Genomic DNA, 16,198 nt, shown 5'->3' with positions numbered 1-16,198 from the left:
ATGTATTTTCATCAGTGGTAAAGACACCAAAAGAGCCTGAGGTATGCTTTAAAAAGAATCAATTAATTCTCAAAAGTGATGGCAGAAAAAAAAAACATCTACTAAACCACTCCTTACACTTTTCATGAATCTGTCCCCCAGGGGGACCTGCTGTTTTTGCCACACTGAAAACAGGGAATGGATTCACAAAAAGTGTCACAAGTGATTTAGTAGGTGTTGTTTTTTCTGTCAATGGACATTTTTTGGTCTCTTTGCTACTGATGAAAATACATTTGAAAGTAGTTGTTACCCGGATAGCACTATGGTGAAGACTACAATAAATCTGAAAAAAAGAACAAAGAGAAAAACAGATTAGAATCACCATTTTATTTTGATTACATTGTTTATATTGATCATGCTATTTAGCCTTTGTTCTGGTCTATGTGTGTTTACTGCACCTTGACTGAACAAACTGCTTTTTTTTTTTTAATTTCCCAATCCAGAGCTGGCAACCCTAAATTGGGGTGGAAAGAAAGTAGCAAAAGCATATTGATTTATTCAATGCTCAAAATTGTAATAAGGTAGTAGTAAGACCTGATAAACTTTAAGCAAAGGCACTGCAGAAATGAGGCACAAGCACGCTTTCATGCTGTTGTTTCTGTACCAAATAGGGGAGGTACTTAAGTTAACAAACAAAGGGGGAGAGAGAACACTAGACATTACTTCTCAAGGTTAATCAGTGGGTTCATTGGGCCACTTCAGGTCCTTGTAAAAGGCACCTTTACAGCTTCTGATCTGATAATATCGTTCGAGTTCCAGCCCTGGCACAGTTGATCTCCAGCCGATAAACCCCTGAGTTGTCTGAGGAACAGGAGGAGATGGCTCGATCTGAAATGGAGAAGTCCATAACATATTCAGGTCCTTGTTCATTTGTTTCATCTCTCAGTATTTGCTCCCAAGGTGTCCTTGAACTGCATCCACATGCAGGATCATTATTATTCTCAAAAGTATCTCTACACTAGGCCCTCTGATTCAAATTACTTGAGGACTAGTCCAGAAAAGCGTCCAATGCCATGATAAAACTGAGAAACAATCAACACCAAGGGTTTAGTTCCCCTAAATATCTGAAACCCTCGGTGGCTTAAAGTTGCCTATTTCCAGGTGCAGCCTGGAGTTCTCCCAGCATTACAATTGACTTCCAGACTGTAGAGCCAGAGGAGCTGGAGGAAATGACTGCTTTGGATAGTGAACTCTATGGAATCAAAACCCTACCGAGATCTCTTTCCCCAAAACTCTGCATCCATCACCAAGAATTTCCCAAACTAAGGTTGGCAATCCTATGGGATGAATGCCCCTTAAGGTTCATATCCTAAGAATACTTTCATGGGAGTAATCCTATTTGAATAAATTGGGTACTCATTTCAGTATATTATCTTAGGAACCATAAACAACCCCCAGGCCTTAACAGAGATAGTGATTTCTTATCTCAAAACACATGCTAATGTCATTCAGTTCTACATGCAAATGATCATTATGCTGTATGCTAATCTGCTCTGTTCAAAGGTTTTACCAATTGCCTTAATCCAATCAGAGCTCTAATTGACCATTTTTGGAAACATCCTTTTTACCCACTACCTATATCGTAATGGTTGGTGACTTCTGTTTCAAAGTATCTGAAGAAGTGTGTCTGCACACACAAACTTATACTCAGAATAAAACTTTGTTGGTCTTAAAGGTGCCACTGGACTCAAACTTTATCCATTATTGTTGTTATTCAAAAGAGACTGTTTCGTGTCAAGAAAGAAAGTGCTGCTGTAGGTATTTGTGCAGGTCTTTTCTAGGCTTAAATCTATGTCCCTGAAGTGGCTGAGGAGATTTCTGGCCACAATAGGATTTAATTCTAAAAAGTGCTGAATTAATTGGAGTGTTTCATTTCTGAGATCACTTTCACAAGAGACACTTAAATCGATACTTCAGTTTCTCTTGAATGCATAATGCATATGGCCACCATTAAAAAAAGAAAGAAAAGAATTTGCACTTCTTGAAACGCCAAGTTGCCATCTTCAGCTGCAAGGCGGAGGTTGCAAAGACAGGAACTGGGCAACTCCCAAATCTAAATTAAGAGTGCTGTTAAGTATAATCACAAACTCAAACAGCACCTGGGAGAGAAGCAAGGAAGTCTCCCGTGCTGCCCCTTGTGAGAATCGTCTACTCTTGGAATCTTGGTGGAGAGTCCCAGATTTGCTTATGAGTCAATCACATGGAGGATTGCAGTGGTTTCTCAAGAGCATGATTGTAGACCAGCCTTGCTCAACTTTTTTACCATTGAGGAACACCCTGAAATATTCTCCAGGCTTTGAGAAACCCCAAAAGTGGTACCCCTCCTCTTCCCACCCACCATCATTGACCATTTTGGGAGGGGGGGGGCAGGTCAATCTGACCATATATGGTCATACAATCCAATAAAACATGTAACAAATGTAAAAAGATATAAAAATGAATCAACTCCAACCCATTTGGGAAATCAGTCCAGGGCTGATACTGCATGAGCGGAAAAGGTCGAGGGGGCCCCATGTCCATATGACACTGCCAGGCCGGTGCCCTACCAGGCCTGGAGTGGATCGGGCCCTCAGTAGTCCCGTGCTGGAGGCAGAAGAAGAAGAAGAAGAGTTGGTTCTTATATGCCGCTTTTCCCTACCCAAAGGAGGCTCAAAGCGGCATACAGTCACCATCCCTTTCCTCTCCCCACAACAGAAACCCTGTGAGGTGGGTGAGGCTGAGAGAGCCCTGATATCACTGCCCAGTCAGAACAGCTTTATCAGTGCTGTGGGGAGCCCAAGGTCACCCAGCTGGCTGCATGTGGGGGAGTGCAGAATCGAACCCGGCATGCCAGATTAGAAGTCCGCACTCCTAACCACTACACCAAACTGGCACCCTCAGAGCCTGTCCCGTGGCAGGCCAGTGTGGATGGGAAGGGCCAGACCTGGAAGGCCCAGATCCTCCCTGCCATATTGAAGCCATGAGGGGGCAAAAAGTGCCCTGGTCAGTTTCGTGATGCCATGTGACAATCAGGGGCTTTTAAAAACATTTTTGCAGGAAGGTGGGATTGTGTCCTTGCACAATCCCACCCTGCAAAATAACAAAACCTTGTGTCCCCCCATGTGGTGGAACCTGTCTGTTGTGGATGTGAGGGGAGGAGCACATTTCAGCAGCAGACCGAGTGCCCTGCTGAAATGTGTCCTCTTTGGGGACCCAGAAAGGTGTGGAGCACACAGCGCCACAACACTGCACTATCAAGAGCCCTGGAGTGGCGCCACCGTTGCAGAATCGGCCCAGGGCTGTCAAGATTTCCCAGGGTTTTACAAAACCCTGGGTGAGAAAGCTCATTGTAAAAAAATTTCTTCTGTTAAAATGTCATGTTGAAAAGGGATCCCAAATCCAGAGATCTGGAAACATGGCTATACAGCACTGCTGCTTTTCTCACATCTCCCAAGATTTGGGCCAAGACCTGCTCACCCAAATGGTGGTCAGTGCCTACGGGGGAGTCACCTCTCCCCACTAGTTCTCTGTGGATGCATCAGGTGCCACGGACCAAGTAGAAAAGTCCTTGTGCGGGTACTGACATGGGTAGCACAATAACTGGATACAAAGCTAAGAAGAAAAGACACAATAATAAGGCAAGTCCCCCCTCCCAGTGATCGATCCTCTTGCCAGATCTTCAGAACAGACTCCAGTTATATGAAATTAGAAAGATAATATGGTTTACTCTGGAGTGGTCTCCATGGGTGGGGCCCAGACTATTGCTTTGTGAGGATTTCCACCTGCGGAAAACAATTTCCCCGCCTTTCCCCTCCTGCAGCAGCCAAAAATGCTCCCCAGATTCCTATTCCTGGGAGACAGGGAGAGGAAGAAAAGCTGAGTTTGGGGAAGACGGAGAACTCAGTGGGTTTTTTAATTCCATAGTTCACTGTCCAAAACTGTCATTTCCTCTAGCTCTGTAGTCCAGAATTAAGTTGAAACGCTGACTTTTTGCATGCCACTTTACTACCCAAAAGAGTCTCAAAGCAGCTGACATTCGCCTTCCCTTCCTTTCCCCACAACAGGCTCCCTATGAGATAGATGGGGCTGAGAGAACTCTGAGAGAACTGTTAGTGGCTCACCCAGCTGCCTGCATGTCGAGGAGGAGTGGCGACTCGAACCCGGTTCTCCTTATTAGAGGCTACTGCTCTTAACCACTACACCAAGCTGGCTTTCTGGAGAACCCCAGGAATAAAATTGGGGGGTACACTGGGCTATTGCAAAGAAAGGGAAGGCTGGAAAAATCATGGTCTGCAGGTAGAAGTCCTTGCACCTATTGAAATATTAGCCTGGAACCATGCCTATGAATCTGTTCCTATACTGATGTGTAAACAAGGTTAGAATTTTTCTGTTAAAATACTTCATTTGTATTGAGGGACACATGAATACGATGTCTAGAGTCAGAGCACTGGTCTATCAAAGGTGACCTCAGGCAGAGGTCCTTCCCATGTTCCCTGATCATCTCAACTGGAAATGAGACCAAGACGTATGAGGAAAGGTTGGGGGAGCTTGGTCTGTTTAGCCTGAAGAGGAGATGACTGAGAGGGGATCTGATAACCATTTTCAAGTATTTAAAAGGGTGCCATATGGAGGATGGAGCAGAGTTGTTCTCTCTTGCCCCGGAGGGACGGACCAGAATGAAGGGGATGAAATTAATTCAAAAGAAACTCCGTCTAAACACCCGGAAGAAGTTTCTGACAGCCAGAGCAGTTCCTCAGTGGAGCAGGCTTCCTCGGGAGGTGGTGGGTTCTTCATCTTTGGAAATTTTTAACCAGAGGCTGGATAAGCCATCTGACAAAGAGGCTGATTCTGTGAAGGATCAAGGGGTGGCAGGTTATAGTGGATGAGCGATAGGGTTATGAGTGTCCTGCATAGAGCAGGGGGTAGGACTAGATGATCCACCGTGGATGAGCGATAGGGTTGTGAGTGTCCTGCATAGAGCAGGGGGTTGGACTAGATGACCCATGAGGTCCCTTCCAACTCTATTATTCTATGATTCTATGATTCTGTGAAACCTAGGATCCGCTGTACGTCAAACAATTGATTTACTACTGAGCCAGGGCTTCATCTATGGCAGGCTTTCTCAACCAGGGTTTTGTGGAACCCTGGTGTTCTTGGCAGCCTTGGAACGGTTTTCTGAATAGGTAGGAGTTAATTTTTAATACATTTTTTAACTGTGTTAAATATTTATTGGGTGTCATGACCATATTTGGCCTTGTTGACCTGCCTCCCCTCCCAAAATGGCCAATGATGGGCCTGGAGGGCGGTGGGAAGGGGTAGGGCCCCGGGTAGGCATGTCCACGGCTAGCTTCCCAATTTTAGTATATGTGCTGCCGAAGTGAGCACTCACAGCTAGCTTCCCAACCTTATTTTGCCACTTCTGGGGTTTCTCGAAACCTTTCAGGGCTTTCTCAATGGTAAAAAATTGAGAAAGGCTGATGAGTGGAATGGCAACGAGAAGAATTCTAAATACAAGGTCTTGCCCAAAGTTGGCACAAGGCACCGCTAATCCCTTTGGAAGCCAAGTCACACATAAATGAAAGTGGCCAGCCAAGTTAGCTAGGGGGGAAAGTCCCCAAGGTCTGGAGCTCCCTCTTCACCTTGACTTCTGCGTTTGCTTTGGCCGGGCCCTCTCCGCCAAGCAGGCCGAAATTGCTCCCTGGTGCCTCGCTTTAACATCTGGGGGGCTTATTCAGCAGAGAAACACGCAGTGAGAAAGCGATACTTCTAGTTTGTTCTGCTGCCAGAGCCCTTGCGCTTTGTTCCTCGGCCAAGACTGGAAAATGTGTGCGATATCTAGGCGGAGGACTTCCTTTGGAATAAGCTTCTCTTCTTTCTTTTCCTTTTTCTTTCCCCCTTGGTGGTGCACATGCCACCCACGGAGCTGAACAATGAAGAATATGACGCTCTCCTGGTTCCAGGCCATGGAAAACAAAGGCGCCATGGATTCCTTTGCCTGACTCTTCCAGGGGAATGGGGTACGTTTCATTCCCATGAGAGCACACAGAAGGGTGTAATCTCAAACCTCAGGTGTTGAAATGCCTTGGGAGGGTTCTTTGTGCAGTTCCAAAACTAACGCTTGTTCTTGTGTCTCTTGATAGGGAAGGCATGAGTCAAAGGCCGCAGGCTTCCGCCCGGATTTCCATAGTTCAATGACTAACAATCTAGCTGGAGAAGGAGAATTTTGTGTGTGTGGTGAAAGGGGGCATGTCGGAGACACGGGCTTCTTCGTTATGGCGCTTCTCCAGTTGTGCAATTCTTTTTTTAAGAATTCTGATCTTAAAATCTGATCTGAAATCTTAAAAAGACAAAAGTTGCCAATTCCAGCTGGCATTTTTGCCCTGGAGCATGGATGGCTGACATCTGTATTCTCAAGGGCCGTTCTATATGCCCGGAATACACCTTGCCATGCAAAACCAGTCCTTTTTCAATAATGTTAGCCTGATCTTGACTCATCCTGTACATATTGGATCATGCACTTTCCATGCACTTTAAAAGCAGATTTCCCTGTTCTGCACAGGAAGATCCAGGGCTCATCCCACACATATTGGATCATGCACTTTCAACGTGCTTTCGCAGCTGGATTTTCCTGAAAAGTTGCTTTTAAAGGGCATTGAAGGTGCATGGTCCAGCATCTGCGGAATGAGCCCAGCTGCAAAAGTACATTAAAAACACATTATTCAATGTATGCAGGAAGATCTCTGACAGGGTTGATCCTGGTCAGTATTTGGATGGAAGACTACCAGGGAATGCCCGGGTGTGAGCAGGATAACAATGGGAGTCGCCACTGTGTCTGATCTAGCAGGGCTCTTCTTCATTTTTTAAATGCGTTTAATGCTGGCTGTGGTGACAGTTTGCTGTAGAAGCAGGACATTCCAATTTAATTTCATAAAAATGTAGGGGTGAAATAAGGGGGTGTGGGCTGGTGCAGAATGTAATAGCCAAAAGTGTTACCTCCCACCTTCTGTTTCAGGTTCAGAGAGAGAGAGAAAGAGAGACAGACAGAGACACAGAGAGAGATAGAAAGAGAAAGAGAGACAGAGACAGAGAGAGAGAGACAGAGAGAGATACACACAGAGAGAAAGAGACAGAGAGACACAGAGAGAGACAGAGGGAGAGAGACAGAGACAGAGAATGAGACAGAGACAGACAGACAGACAGACACACACACACACACACAGAGAGAGAGAGAGAGAGAGAGAGAGAGAGAGAGAGAGTAACACAAGCAACTTTTACCCCTGGGATATGCTCTTGAAACTTAATGATAATTCTGAATTTTTGAGCGTTTCCCCCCTGCAACTGCAGAAATGAGATCACTAGCCAGATAATCTATAACCCCTGTGTCCTACAGCTAGACTCAGCAGAACTTCTAGAACAGTGGTCCCCAACCTTTCCGAGGCTGGGGACCGGCAGGGCATCGGGCCGCGCCCCCGCGGACCGCGCCCGTGCGGGCCACGCCCGCGGATCGGGCCGCGCCCCCGCGGGCCACGCCCGTGCGGGCCACGCCCGCGGATCGGGCCGCGCCCGCGGGCCGCGCCCACGCCGCGCCCGCGGATCGGGCCGCACCCGAGCCACGCCCGCGAGCCGCGCCCACGGGCCGCGCCTGCGGATCGGGCCGAGCGGGCGTGGCCCGCACAGGCGCGGCCCGGCCCTGATTCCCTCTCCCCGCCTCCCGCAGTAAGAAGCTTCCCGGGCCGCAAGCTTGCGGCCTGGGAAGTTTTTTACTGCGGGGGCGGGGCGGGGAGAGGGAGCCGCGGCCCGGTGCCATGGCCTTTGCGGCCCGGCACCGGGCCGCGGCCCGCAGGTTGGGGACCACTGTTCTAGAAGACATTTCCAGACTCAGACAAGCCTTTTAAAGTAGTACTAACGATTTTGGTACCATTTACTTTCACCTTTACTTAAAGACCTGAAAATCAACCCATTGGGAATCTTTACGGGGCTTACCAAAGGTACATATTTCTTTAATTCCACTGCCATTTTAGACCACCTTGCTATTGCCTAACCTTTATATATTTCTCCACCGGTGTCACGGGTCGGATTTGCAAGTGTTCCGGCAGCGGGATCTTTGGTTTAGGAGGCAGCTTCTTTTCATCTTTTAACAACTAAAAATAGAAGATCAACACAATAAAATAAATTGGCACTTCAGGCTGAACAGTGTATTTGTGATAACATTGCAGGATCTCGTATCTGTCTAGATATTTATACTGTTCCCAGCGCAGCTGTACCTGATGACCTTGTGCTTGTCATCTGATATGAAGCTATTTATCATACAGCTTTGGATGCTTTTGTAATTTGCCATTCACACAGGGAATTAATTTTCATTTTAAGACTAAGAACAGTGGGGAGGACAGATAAGTGCTCTCAATTAAAGGGCTGAGAAGTTGACTCACTTAACTCCAGACTAATGTCTGAGCATAAGTACCTTCTAAATAGATGTATGACCAGAACACTGCATAACAAGAATTTCAAATGCAGCAGATTTCTATGAAGCAAATAAATCACTGTCCAGATTCTATCAGGTCGGAACACACTTACCAGCCTATGGTGAGCAAGACTCTACCCGTCACCTGAATCTCCTATCCTCAAGGAATTGAAGAGCAGGAATGGCCCCCAACGATTTCTGGGTAACACTCTAGGAATGTCATCAATCTCTATGGTAAAGACCATAGAGATGGGTAAAGACCGTATTGATTGGTGAAATTCCAAGAATGTCATCCCAAGGGTGGATGGTGCCATTTGGGGAGCTTTTGATGTGATTTCTGGGTGACACACTAGGAATTTCTCTGATCTCCATGTTTACCATAAAGATTAATGATCACCCTGGAGAGACATTATAGCATCTCCAAATGCCATCCTTCACAGGCACTGCTCCCAAATCTCTTGGCATTTGCTGAGACAGTGCTGGTAACCCTGGGGCATATGTAGGTTTGCCAGCATAAGACTACAAACATGTCAGAGTCTAATGTAGGTCGGGGGGCTAACTGGTGACATAATCATGGGTAGCCATGTTAATCTGTCTGTAGCAGTAGAAAAGAACAAGAGTCCAGTAGCAATTTGGTGACATAATGACATCTATGAGGACCAAGTGATGCCATTTTTGGTGTGACCAAATGTGATGCCACCATGTTTCAGACAATGCTCCAGTATTTGGCCAAATCTAAGAGTGTTGCCAACTGAGCATTGCTACCACGTCAGGGACATCACTTCTGGTCATGCTGGAAGTGACATCATCACACTAGGACACTTGGTAACCCCCCATTTTTCGCTGTTGCCATTCAGAGCAGTGGTGGGAACAGCAGGTGAGAGTGAGTCTAAGAGATTCTAGCAGAAACAATGTGACCTTCATCCAGATTCCTTCTGTGTTTTTCTAAAGGACTCTTTCTTTCTTCCTTCCTTCCTTCCTTCCTTCCTTCCTTCCTTCCTTCCTTCCTTCCTTCCTTCCTTCCTTCCTTCCTTCCTTCCTTCCTTTCTCTCCCTCCCTCCCTCCCTCCCTCCCTCCCTCCCTCCCTCCTTCCTTCCTTCCTTCCTTCCTTCCTTCCTTCCTTCCTTCCTTCCTTCCTTCCTTCCTTCCTTCCTTCCTTCCTTCCTTCCTTCCTTCCTTTTTCCTCAGTCACTCACTGAAATCCTTCACACCATACCTTTCTTCCCAAGAGGACTCTGATAGGAGCCTACAAATCCTTAAACTGGCTCTGGTGTTACGGAGACCCGCAAATCCTCAAACCACATCTGCCCATGCCACAAATGTGATTAGACTTTAAGGGGCTATTGGGCCCCTGCTCTTTTCTCCTGCTGACATCCCTTGCATTTTCAGGGCTAGGCTTTGGTTTTAAAAAACAAACGCACACCTTTTTAAACAGGCAGGTAGGCTGGGCAGGGAACTGCCCATCCAGGAGTGCTCCGCTACGATGCATCTGGGCAAAACTCTGAGCACTTTCGGCTTCAAATAGCAGATGAGGGGCCATCCTTCCTCCCCACCCTCCGTTTTCTTGCTTTTGCACTTCCAGTCCCTCTCGCAACCTACTTTCCGCCCTGTTCAGGATGCTAAGCACATTTCTGCATCATGTATCTATCAAGGTCAGTATGACTGGCAGGGATTCTCTCTAGGGCCTGGGAGAGAAGTCTTTCACATCACCCGATCTTTTTAACTGGAGATGCTGGGGATCGATGCGGGGACTTTCTGAATGCAGAGTGGATGATCTAGCACTGAGCCACAGCCTGTCTTCAGCTGTTGTGCATGCAGCATAATCTGTCAGTGTATATAAACGTTGCCATCTTAGCCATCTATTAAAATTGGTTTGTGATGATAATTTTTTTTATTTATTTATATTTATATACCGCCACTCTCAAATGGCTCGCAGCGGTATATAAGTAATAAGACAAGAGCTGGGATTTTTTATCCCATTTTTTTACTACCCAAAGCAGTTTCAAAGCAGTTTACAACCATCTTCTCTTCTCCCCTAAGCAGACACCTTATGAGGTAGGGAAGGCTGAGAGCTCGGGGAGGAACTGTGACTGGCCCAGGGTCACCTGGCAGGTTTCATTTGTTTCGAAGGGCCTTACAATCGCCTTCCCTTCCTCTCCCCGCAGCAGACACCTTGTGAGATAGGCAAGGCTGGGAGAACTCTGAGAGGAACTGTGACTGGTCCAAGGTCACCCCAAAAGGAAAGCTTACAAAGAAAAAAGAGATACAAACATTAAAACACAATAAAATAACTTAATTCAGTCGTTAGTGCAGGGGGTTGGACTAGATGACCCAAGAGGTCCCTTCCAACTCTATTATTCTATGTTTCTATGATTCCTCTGGGCACCAGTGTTACCTCTTCAATGGGCGTGGTGAGAAACCCCCAGCGTTTGGGCCATTTTCGCGCAGCTTCCTGTTCTGTCTGAAGGTGATCCTTCCTGAGACAAACAGGGGGCGAAGGGGGAAAAACAGAATTTTAAAAAATCTTCCCGATTCCTACTTTAAAAGATCTACTGGCACAGCTCCCAGGAAGCCATCAGATGCTTGGGCAAGCAAGAGTGTTTTAAGGATTCCAGTCTCTGGAAAGGCACCAGATTTACACCACTGCAACATGGAAGATTTGTTTTAAATTATAGTGAAGGACACTCTTTGCAAATGCTGAACACAGAACTTGCCCTATGCAAAACTAAGTGCCTGTAAATCAGACTTTCTCAGCATATTCATGGTTGAGAAACCCCTGAAACATTCTTCAGGCTTCAAGAAACCCCAGAAGTGGTGCAATAATCCATGTTTGGGAAGCAGAGCTACATACATGCCCACCCGAGGCCCCTCCCCCTCCCACTCCCACCCTCTCCAGGCACATCATTGGCCATTTTGGGAGGGGGGGCAGGTCGACATGACGATATATGGTGACATCCACCAATAAATGTTTAACAGATTTGTTTTAATATATGAAAAATTAAATAACTCCCACCCAATTGGAGAAACCCTTTCAGGGCCATCACGAAATCCCAGGAGAAAGCCTGTTCTAAATGAATGGCTCAAGGTACTGCACTTGGGGACAGATGGGATGTGAGCCTCAGGATGCCAACCCAAAGGCTGACTTTTTGAGTCATTAATTTACTCAGTGGCCAACCAGTTCCTCTGGACGGCCAGCCACAGGGCACAGAGGCTGATGGCGTTATAAGAACATTGGAAGAGCTCTGCTGGATCATGCCAGTGGTCCATCTAGTCCTGTCTTACACAGTGGACAGCTAGTTTGTCTGGAGGGCCAACCACAGGGCATAGAGGCTGAGGCCTTCCTAAGAACATCAGAAGAGACTTTCTGGATCAAACCAGAGGTCCATCGAGTCCAGCATCCTGTCTCACACAGTGGCTGGCAAGTTCTTCTGGAGGGCCAACAACAACAGCAACTAGAGGCTGAGGTCATCCCTTAATGCTGCCTCCCAGCACTCGGATTCAGAAGCTATGAACATGGAAATTCCTTTCAGTCACTCTGGCTAGTAGCCCCTGATGGACCTATAGAGTTTCCAGTGATTCCTAGAGCTACCCTACACTATTTGACATCACCAGGTGACGTTGCAGAGTATGTGACATCATGGTCCCTCCTTGCCCCATCCTTGAACCTTCATGTATCATCCCCCCCACACACACACACACACACAATGGTTACAACATATTCCCTCTCACAATGACACTTTTTGCTTACTGAAGGAATTACGAGTAAATTGATTTCATTTACTGAGTCCTTTTCAAGGACTTTGGGGAGGGGGGAAAAGTAAAAGCCCGGCGGCAATTTACAACATATTTACTCTAAAGTAATTATATTAAGCCATTGTTTTGCAGTAAATGATTGTACGGATCGTAACCTTGCTCCCCTCAGTTGTTAACAGCGTGACCTGCAAACCAGCTAAGATGAAGTACCCACAGCGAGGCTGGAGACTTTAATGTACTCTGATTTTCACTCAGCTGTGGATAGTGTGCCGCCCAAGGAGCTTAGATTGCAGTTTTAACGGTAACATTATGAAGTAATTCTGGTATCAATGGATTGTGACGCCCTGCTTCTTTAATTCTTTAGTCTACCTGAGGAAAAAAAGCCATTTCCCCCGCTGCCTTTCACACTTGAGGGAGTGCAAAGGATACCGAACAAATAGAACAGAGCCATCACTTAAATGGTTACTGCTCATCATCAAACCCATCATATAAACAGAGTCATTTGTTCTGGGGGAAACTATCCCTTCCTTTTATTATTTATTTTGTTAATTTAAGCCGTGAACACGGTCACGAAATGGGGATAACCTTGGCCCAGTCATTGCCTCATCTGTCTCACAGGGGGCCCTGAACTCTTGGGATGACAATGAGAATAAAACAAAGGAAATTAGAGAGAGAGGGAATTGGCTGGGAATTTTGCCCACATATGGTTGGCGTTTCTGGGGTGGGGAATCCCTGGAGTTTTTGGAGGATGGAGCCTAATGATGGAGGGGTTTGGGAGGATTCAGCGGGTTACAGTGCCATAGGGTCCGTTTCTCAAAGCGACCATTTTCTCTAGCTGAACGAGAACTTCCTGATGATTTTCAAATCGTCTCCTTCAGTGTCCCGGCTTCCCCCCAGAACAGTGGCTAAACAGTGACTGCAGACAACAGCTAGAACAGTTAGTCAGAGCTCTCTTTCTCTCTTCCTGTACATAGTTGTTTCTCCTCATAAATAAAAACTCTTTATTCTTTAAGCATCCTGGTGCTGCACCATCTCTGCATACTGAAACTCTGCCAACAAGAAAAAACATCAGGCAAATGAGAGCTGCCCTTGGAAAACTCTTGCAAAGCCCTGTGAAGATTTTTTAATCGGCATAATAACAGAAAAGGGGGGAAACTGCAAAGACCCGAGAGTGTTCCAGTATGGTGGTGAATACCTGAATTCAGTACAAATCCCCACTCAGTCATGAAGCTCCCAGGGTAGGGTTGCCACGTCTGGGCTGATAACTACCTGAAGATTTTTTGGGGGGGGGCAGAGCTTGGGGTGCATGGGCTTTTTGGAGGGGAGTCACCTTAGCAAGGTATACTGACATACAGTCTGTTATATCCGTGGGTTCATAGGAAGAGTCCAGGCTACTGGGCAAACAAACAGATCTGTATTGGTGATCTCAGTGGTAAGCACATGTTGTTGCAGGCAACAACAAGACCAAAGAACCCCCCTGAAAACCCCAACAATATATACAATGTGGCAGATAAAAGAACTTCCGCCGGTGCACACAATAGGCTAGATCTAACCGATTCAAATTGATTGGATCCAGCAGACGAGATCCTTGCTGCACATTGCAGCAAGGTTGCCAATTGCTGCCTGGATCCGGTTCAAGGTTTTGGTTTTAACCTTCAAGGCTTTACGCGAGTTGGGACCCACATACCTGAGGGACCGCTTATCGCCCTATGCCCCCCGTAGAGCTTTACGTTCTGCGGGAGAAAATCTATTGGTCGTCCCCGGCCCTAGGGAAGCACGCCTGGCCTCGACCAGGGCCAGGGCCTTCTCGGTCCTGGCCCCTGCCTGGTGGAATGAGCTCCCGGGAGAGCTGCGGGCCCTGTGGGACCTTCCATCGTTCCGCAGGGCCTGCAAGACGGAGCTCTTCCGCCAGGTTTACGGTTGAGACCAGGCTTAACATTTACGCCCCCCCGGGACCTGAGGATTGGGATTAGAGACGGGTACCACCAGTATCCCCTCTCCACTTGCTAGGGGGGGAATGGGTAGTTGATTAGCCGCTCTTGCCAGGTAGTCATTAAATATTGACATGTTAATTGGTTTTAATGTATTTTATGGGGTTTTTATACTGTTGTAACCCGCCACGAGCTGCAAGGGAGTGGCGGGAAATAAATTCAATAATAATAATAATAATAATAATTGGTTCTGTGTCTATCTGGATCCTGCCTCAGACCTCAAGTTTGGTCCTTAGCAGATCCACACGCACAACGCAGCCCACCCTGCAGAGCAGCCCCCCCCTGCAGAGCTGAGTTGAAAATCTGCAAAATCGCCAGGCCAGACCTGGAGGTTGGCAACCCTACCCCTGGCTCACTGCAGGTCACCTGCAGCACTAGATTGCTTAGAATTTCCTTATAAAGCCATTGAAATCAGTGATCCTGTGGCGTAGCTCTGCATAGTGTTGTACTTTCAGTTATTCTTCCTCAACTGAGCCAACCACGCAAGGTTGTTGTGAGGAGGATAAAATAAACGGATGGGAAGCCGTGTTTGCTGCCCTGTAATAGTTGAGGGAACAGTTGGATGAATCGATAAATTTGTGGAAATGGATTTCAAAATCAAATGCAGGTGGGTAGAGGTCCGTGTGATTGTTGCACAAGACTTTAGGCAGTGGTACCAAATTTGGGAAGGAGTCTATGAGATTAAGAGCTGTGATTAAGAGACTACTGAAAATGATTTTTGGCATCACAAATATTAAGGCATTTTCTGCTCGAGTGCAGATTTGCTAGTCTTGTCACAAAAACTGTTTACTTTGGCTGCAACTGACCTGGAGCGCAAACTGGATTTACACATAAATAAAACGGCATAGATTTAGATAATCACCTGGACAAATTACAGTATCCAGGCACATTTAATTCAGTGCCTTTGGTGTTGCCATACTTTGGATGGGACCTCCAGACGAAAGAGATCATCTCCGATAAAATGGCAGCTTCCGAAGGTGGTCTCTAGCTTACGCCACAGTTTCTGGGTGAAATCCCTCCTTAAATTGCCCTTTCTGCAAGCACTGCCTTCAGATCTCCAAAAATTCCCCAGGCTGCATTTGGCAATCCTAATTTAGGTGGGTATAACTGTTTAGGATTGCAGTGTCTGAGGAAACTCAAGCCCCCTTGTACCAGACACTCGATAGGGATGCCAATCCCCAGGTGGGACCTGGGGATCCTCTGGAATTATAGCTCATCTCCAGACTAAAAAGAACAGTTCCCCCAGAAAAGGTGGACTCCGTAGCATTATACTGCACCGAGGTCCCTCCCCACCCCAATCCCGCCCACTCCCGGCTCCACCCCCAAATTCTCTAGGTATTTCCCAGTCCAGAGCAGCCTACCTTAAGAATACAACAGCAGAGTCGGTAAACAGAAAGAGGTGAAATTGGATTTTTTGGGGGAAGGGGCGATAATGAAAGGCAAAAGGTTAACCGGGAGAGTGGGTGATCCATTTACCATATCTGGGCCTCAGCCACAAAGTTGAGCTGGTTTTTCTGCGACATCCTAGTCCTTGCTTCTGACTAGCTCCCCCTGAGAACAAGGTGGAGAAAGAGTTGGGCTCCGGCTGCCGCCAGGTGAGCAAAAGGTAAACTGGTGAGCAGACTGTTGCTCCTACTTTGCCGTTGCTAGGAGACAGTTGGGGACTGTGGCGGAAGGAGGCCTGGTTTCTGCCTAGGCCTGCCTGGACACAGATGGACGGCCTGTGTACTTGGCCACCCGAGTGAACTCCTCTGATTCCAGTGCAAACATGACACAGAAAACCAAACTCCCTTTGGTATTTCAAGGATGGAAACAGGATGTCTGCTTCTGTAAAGCCCAGGCTCATCCTCTAACCAGTTTTTGAAGATGGCATCCACCAAAGTGTTGGGCAAATGAAGAAGAAGAGTTGATTCTTATATGCCGCTTTTCTCTACCAGAAGGAGTCTCAAAGCGGTTTACAATTGCCTTCCCTTTC

The 16,198-nt window shown here is 46.9% G+C and overlaps 1 protein-coding gene across 1 annotated transcript; it reads right to left on the bottom strand.

Annotated features, from left to right (window-relative positions):
- Positions 1 to 532: 532 nt before the first annotated feature.
- CIMIP1 (ciliary microtubule inner protein 1) lies at positions 533 to 15,868 on the bottom strand. Its single transcript, XM_077335701.1, has 4 exons — positions 15,700 to 15,868; positions 10,875 to 10,956; positions 8,061 to 8,159; positions 533 to 867 (listed from the first exon to the last, which is right to left on the bottom strand). Exons 1-4 carry the CDS (start codon positions 15,744 to 15,746, stop codon positions 712 to 714), a joined length of 384 nt encoding a protein of 127 aa, XP_077191816.1. The 5' UTR covers positions 15,747 to 15,868; the 3' UTR covers positions 533 to 711.
- Between the last annotated feature and the right edge of the window lie 330 nt (positions 15,869 to 16,198).

The sequence above is a fragment of the Paroedura picta genome, chromosome 4 (genome assembly GCF_049243985.1).
Source record: "Paroedura picta isolate Pp20150507F chromosome 4, Ppicta_v3.0, whole genome shotgun sequence".
Classification (NCBI taxonomy): domain Eukaryota; kingdom Metazoa; phylum Chordata; class Lepidosauria; order Squamata; family Gekkonidae; genus Paroedura; species Paroedura picta.
The sequence above is the reverse complement of the archived record's forward strand: the minus strand, read 5'-3'. Positions and strand labels throughout refer to the sequence as shown.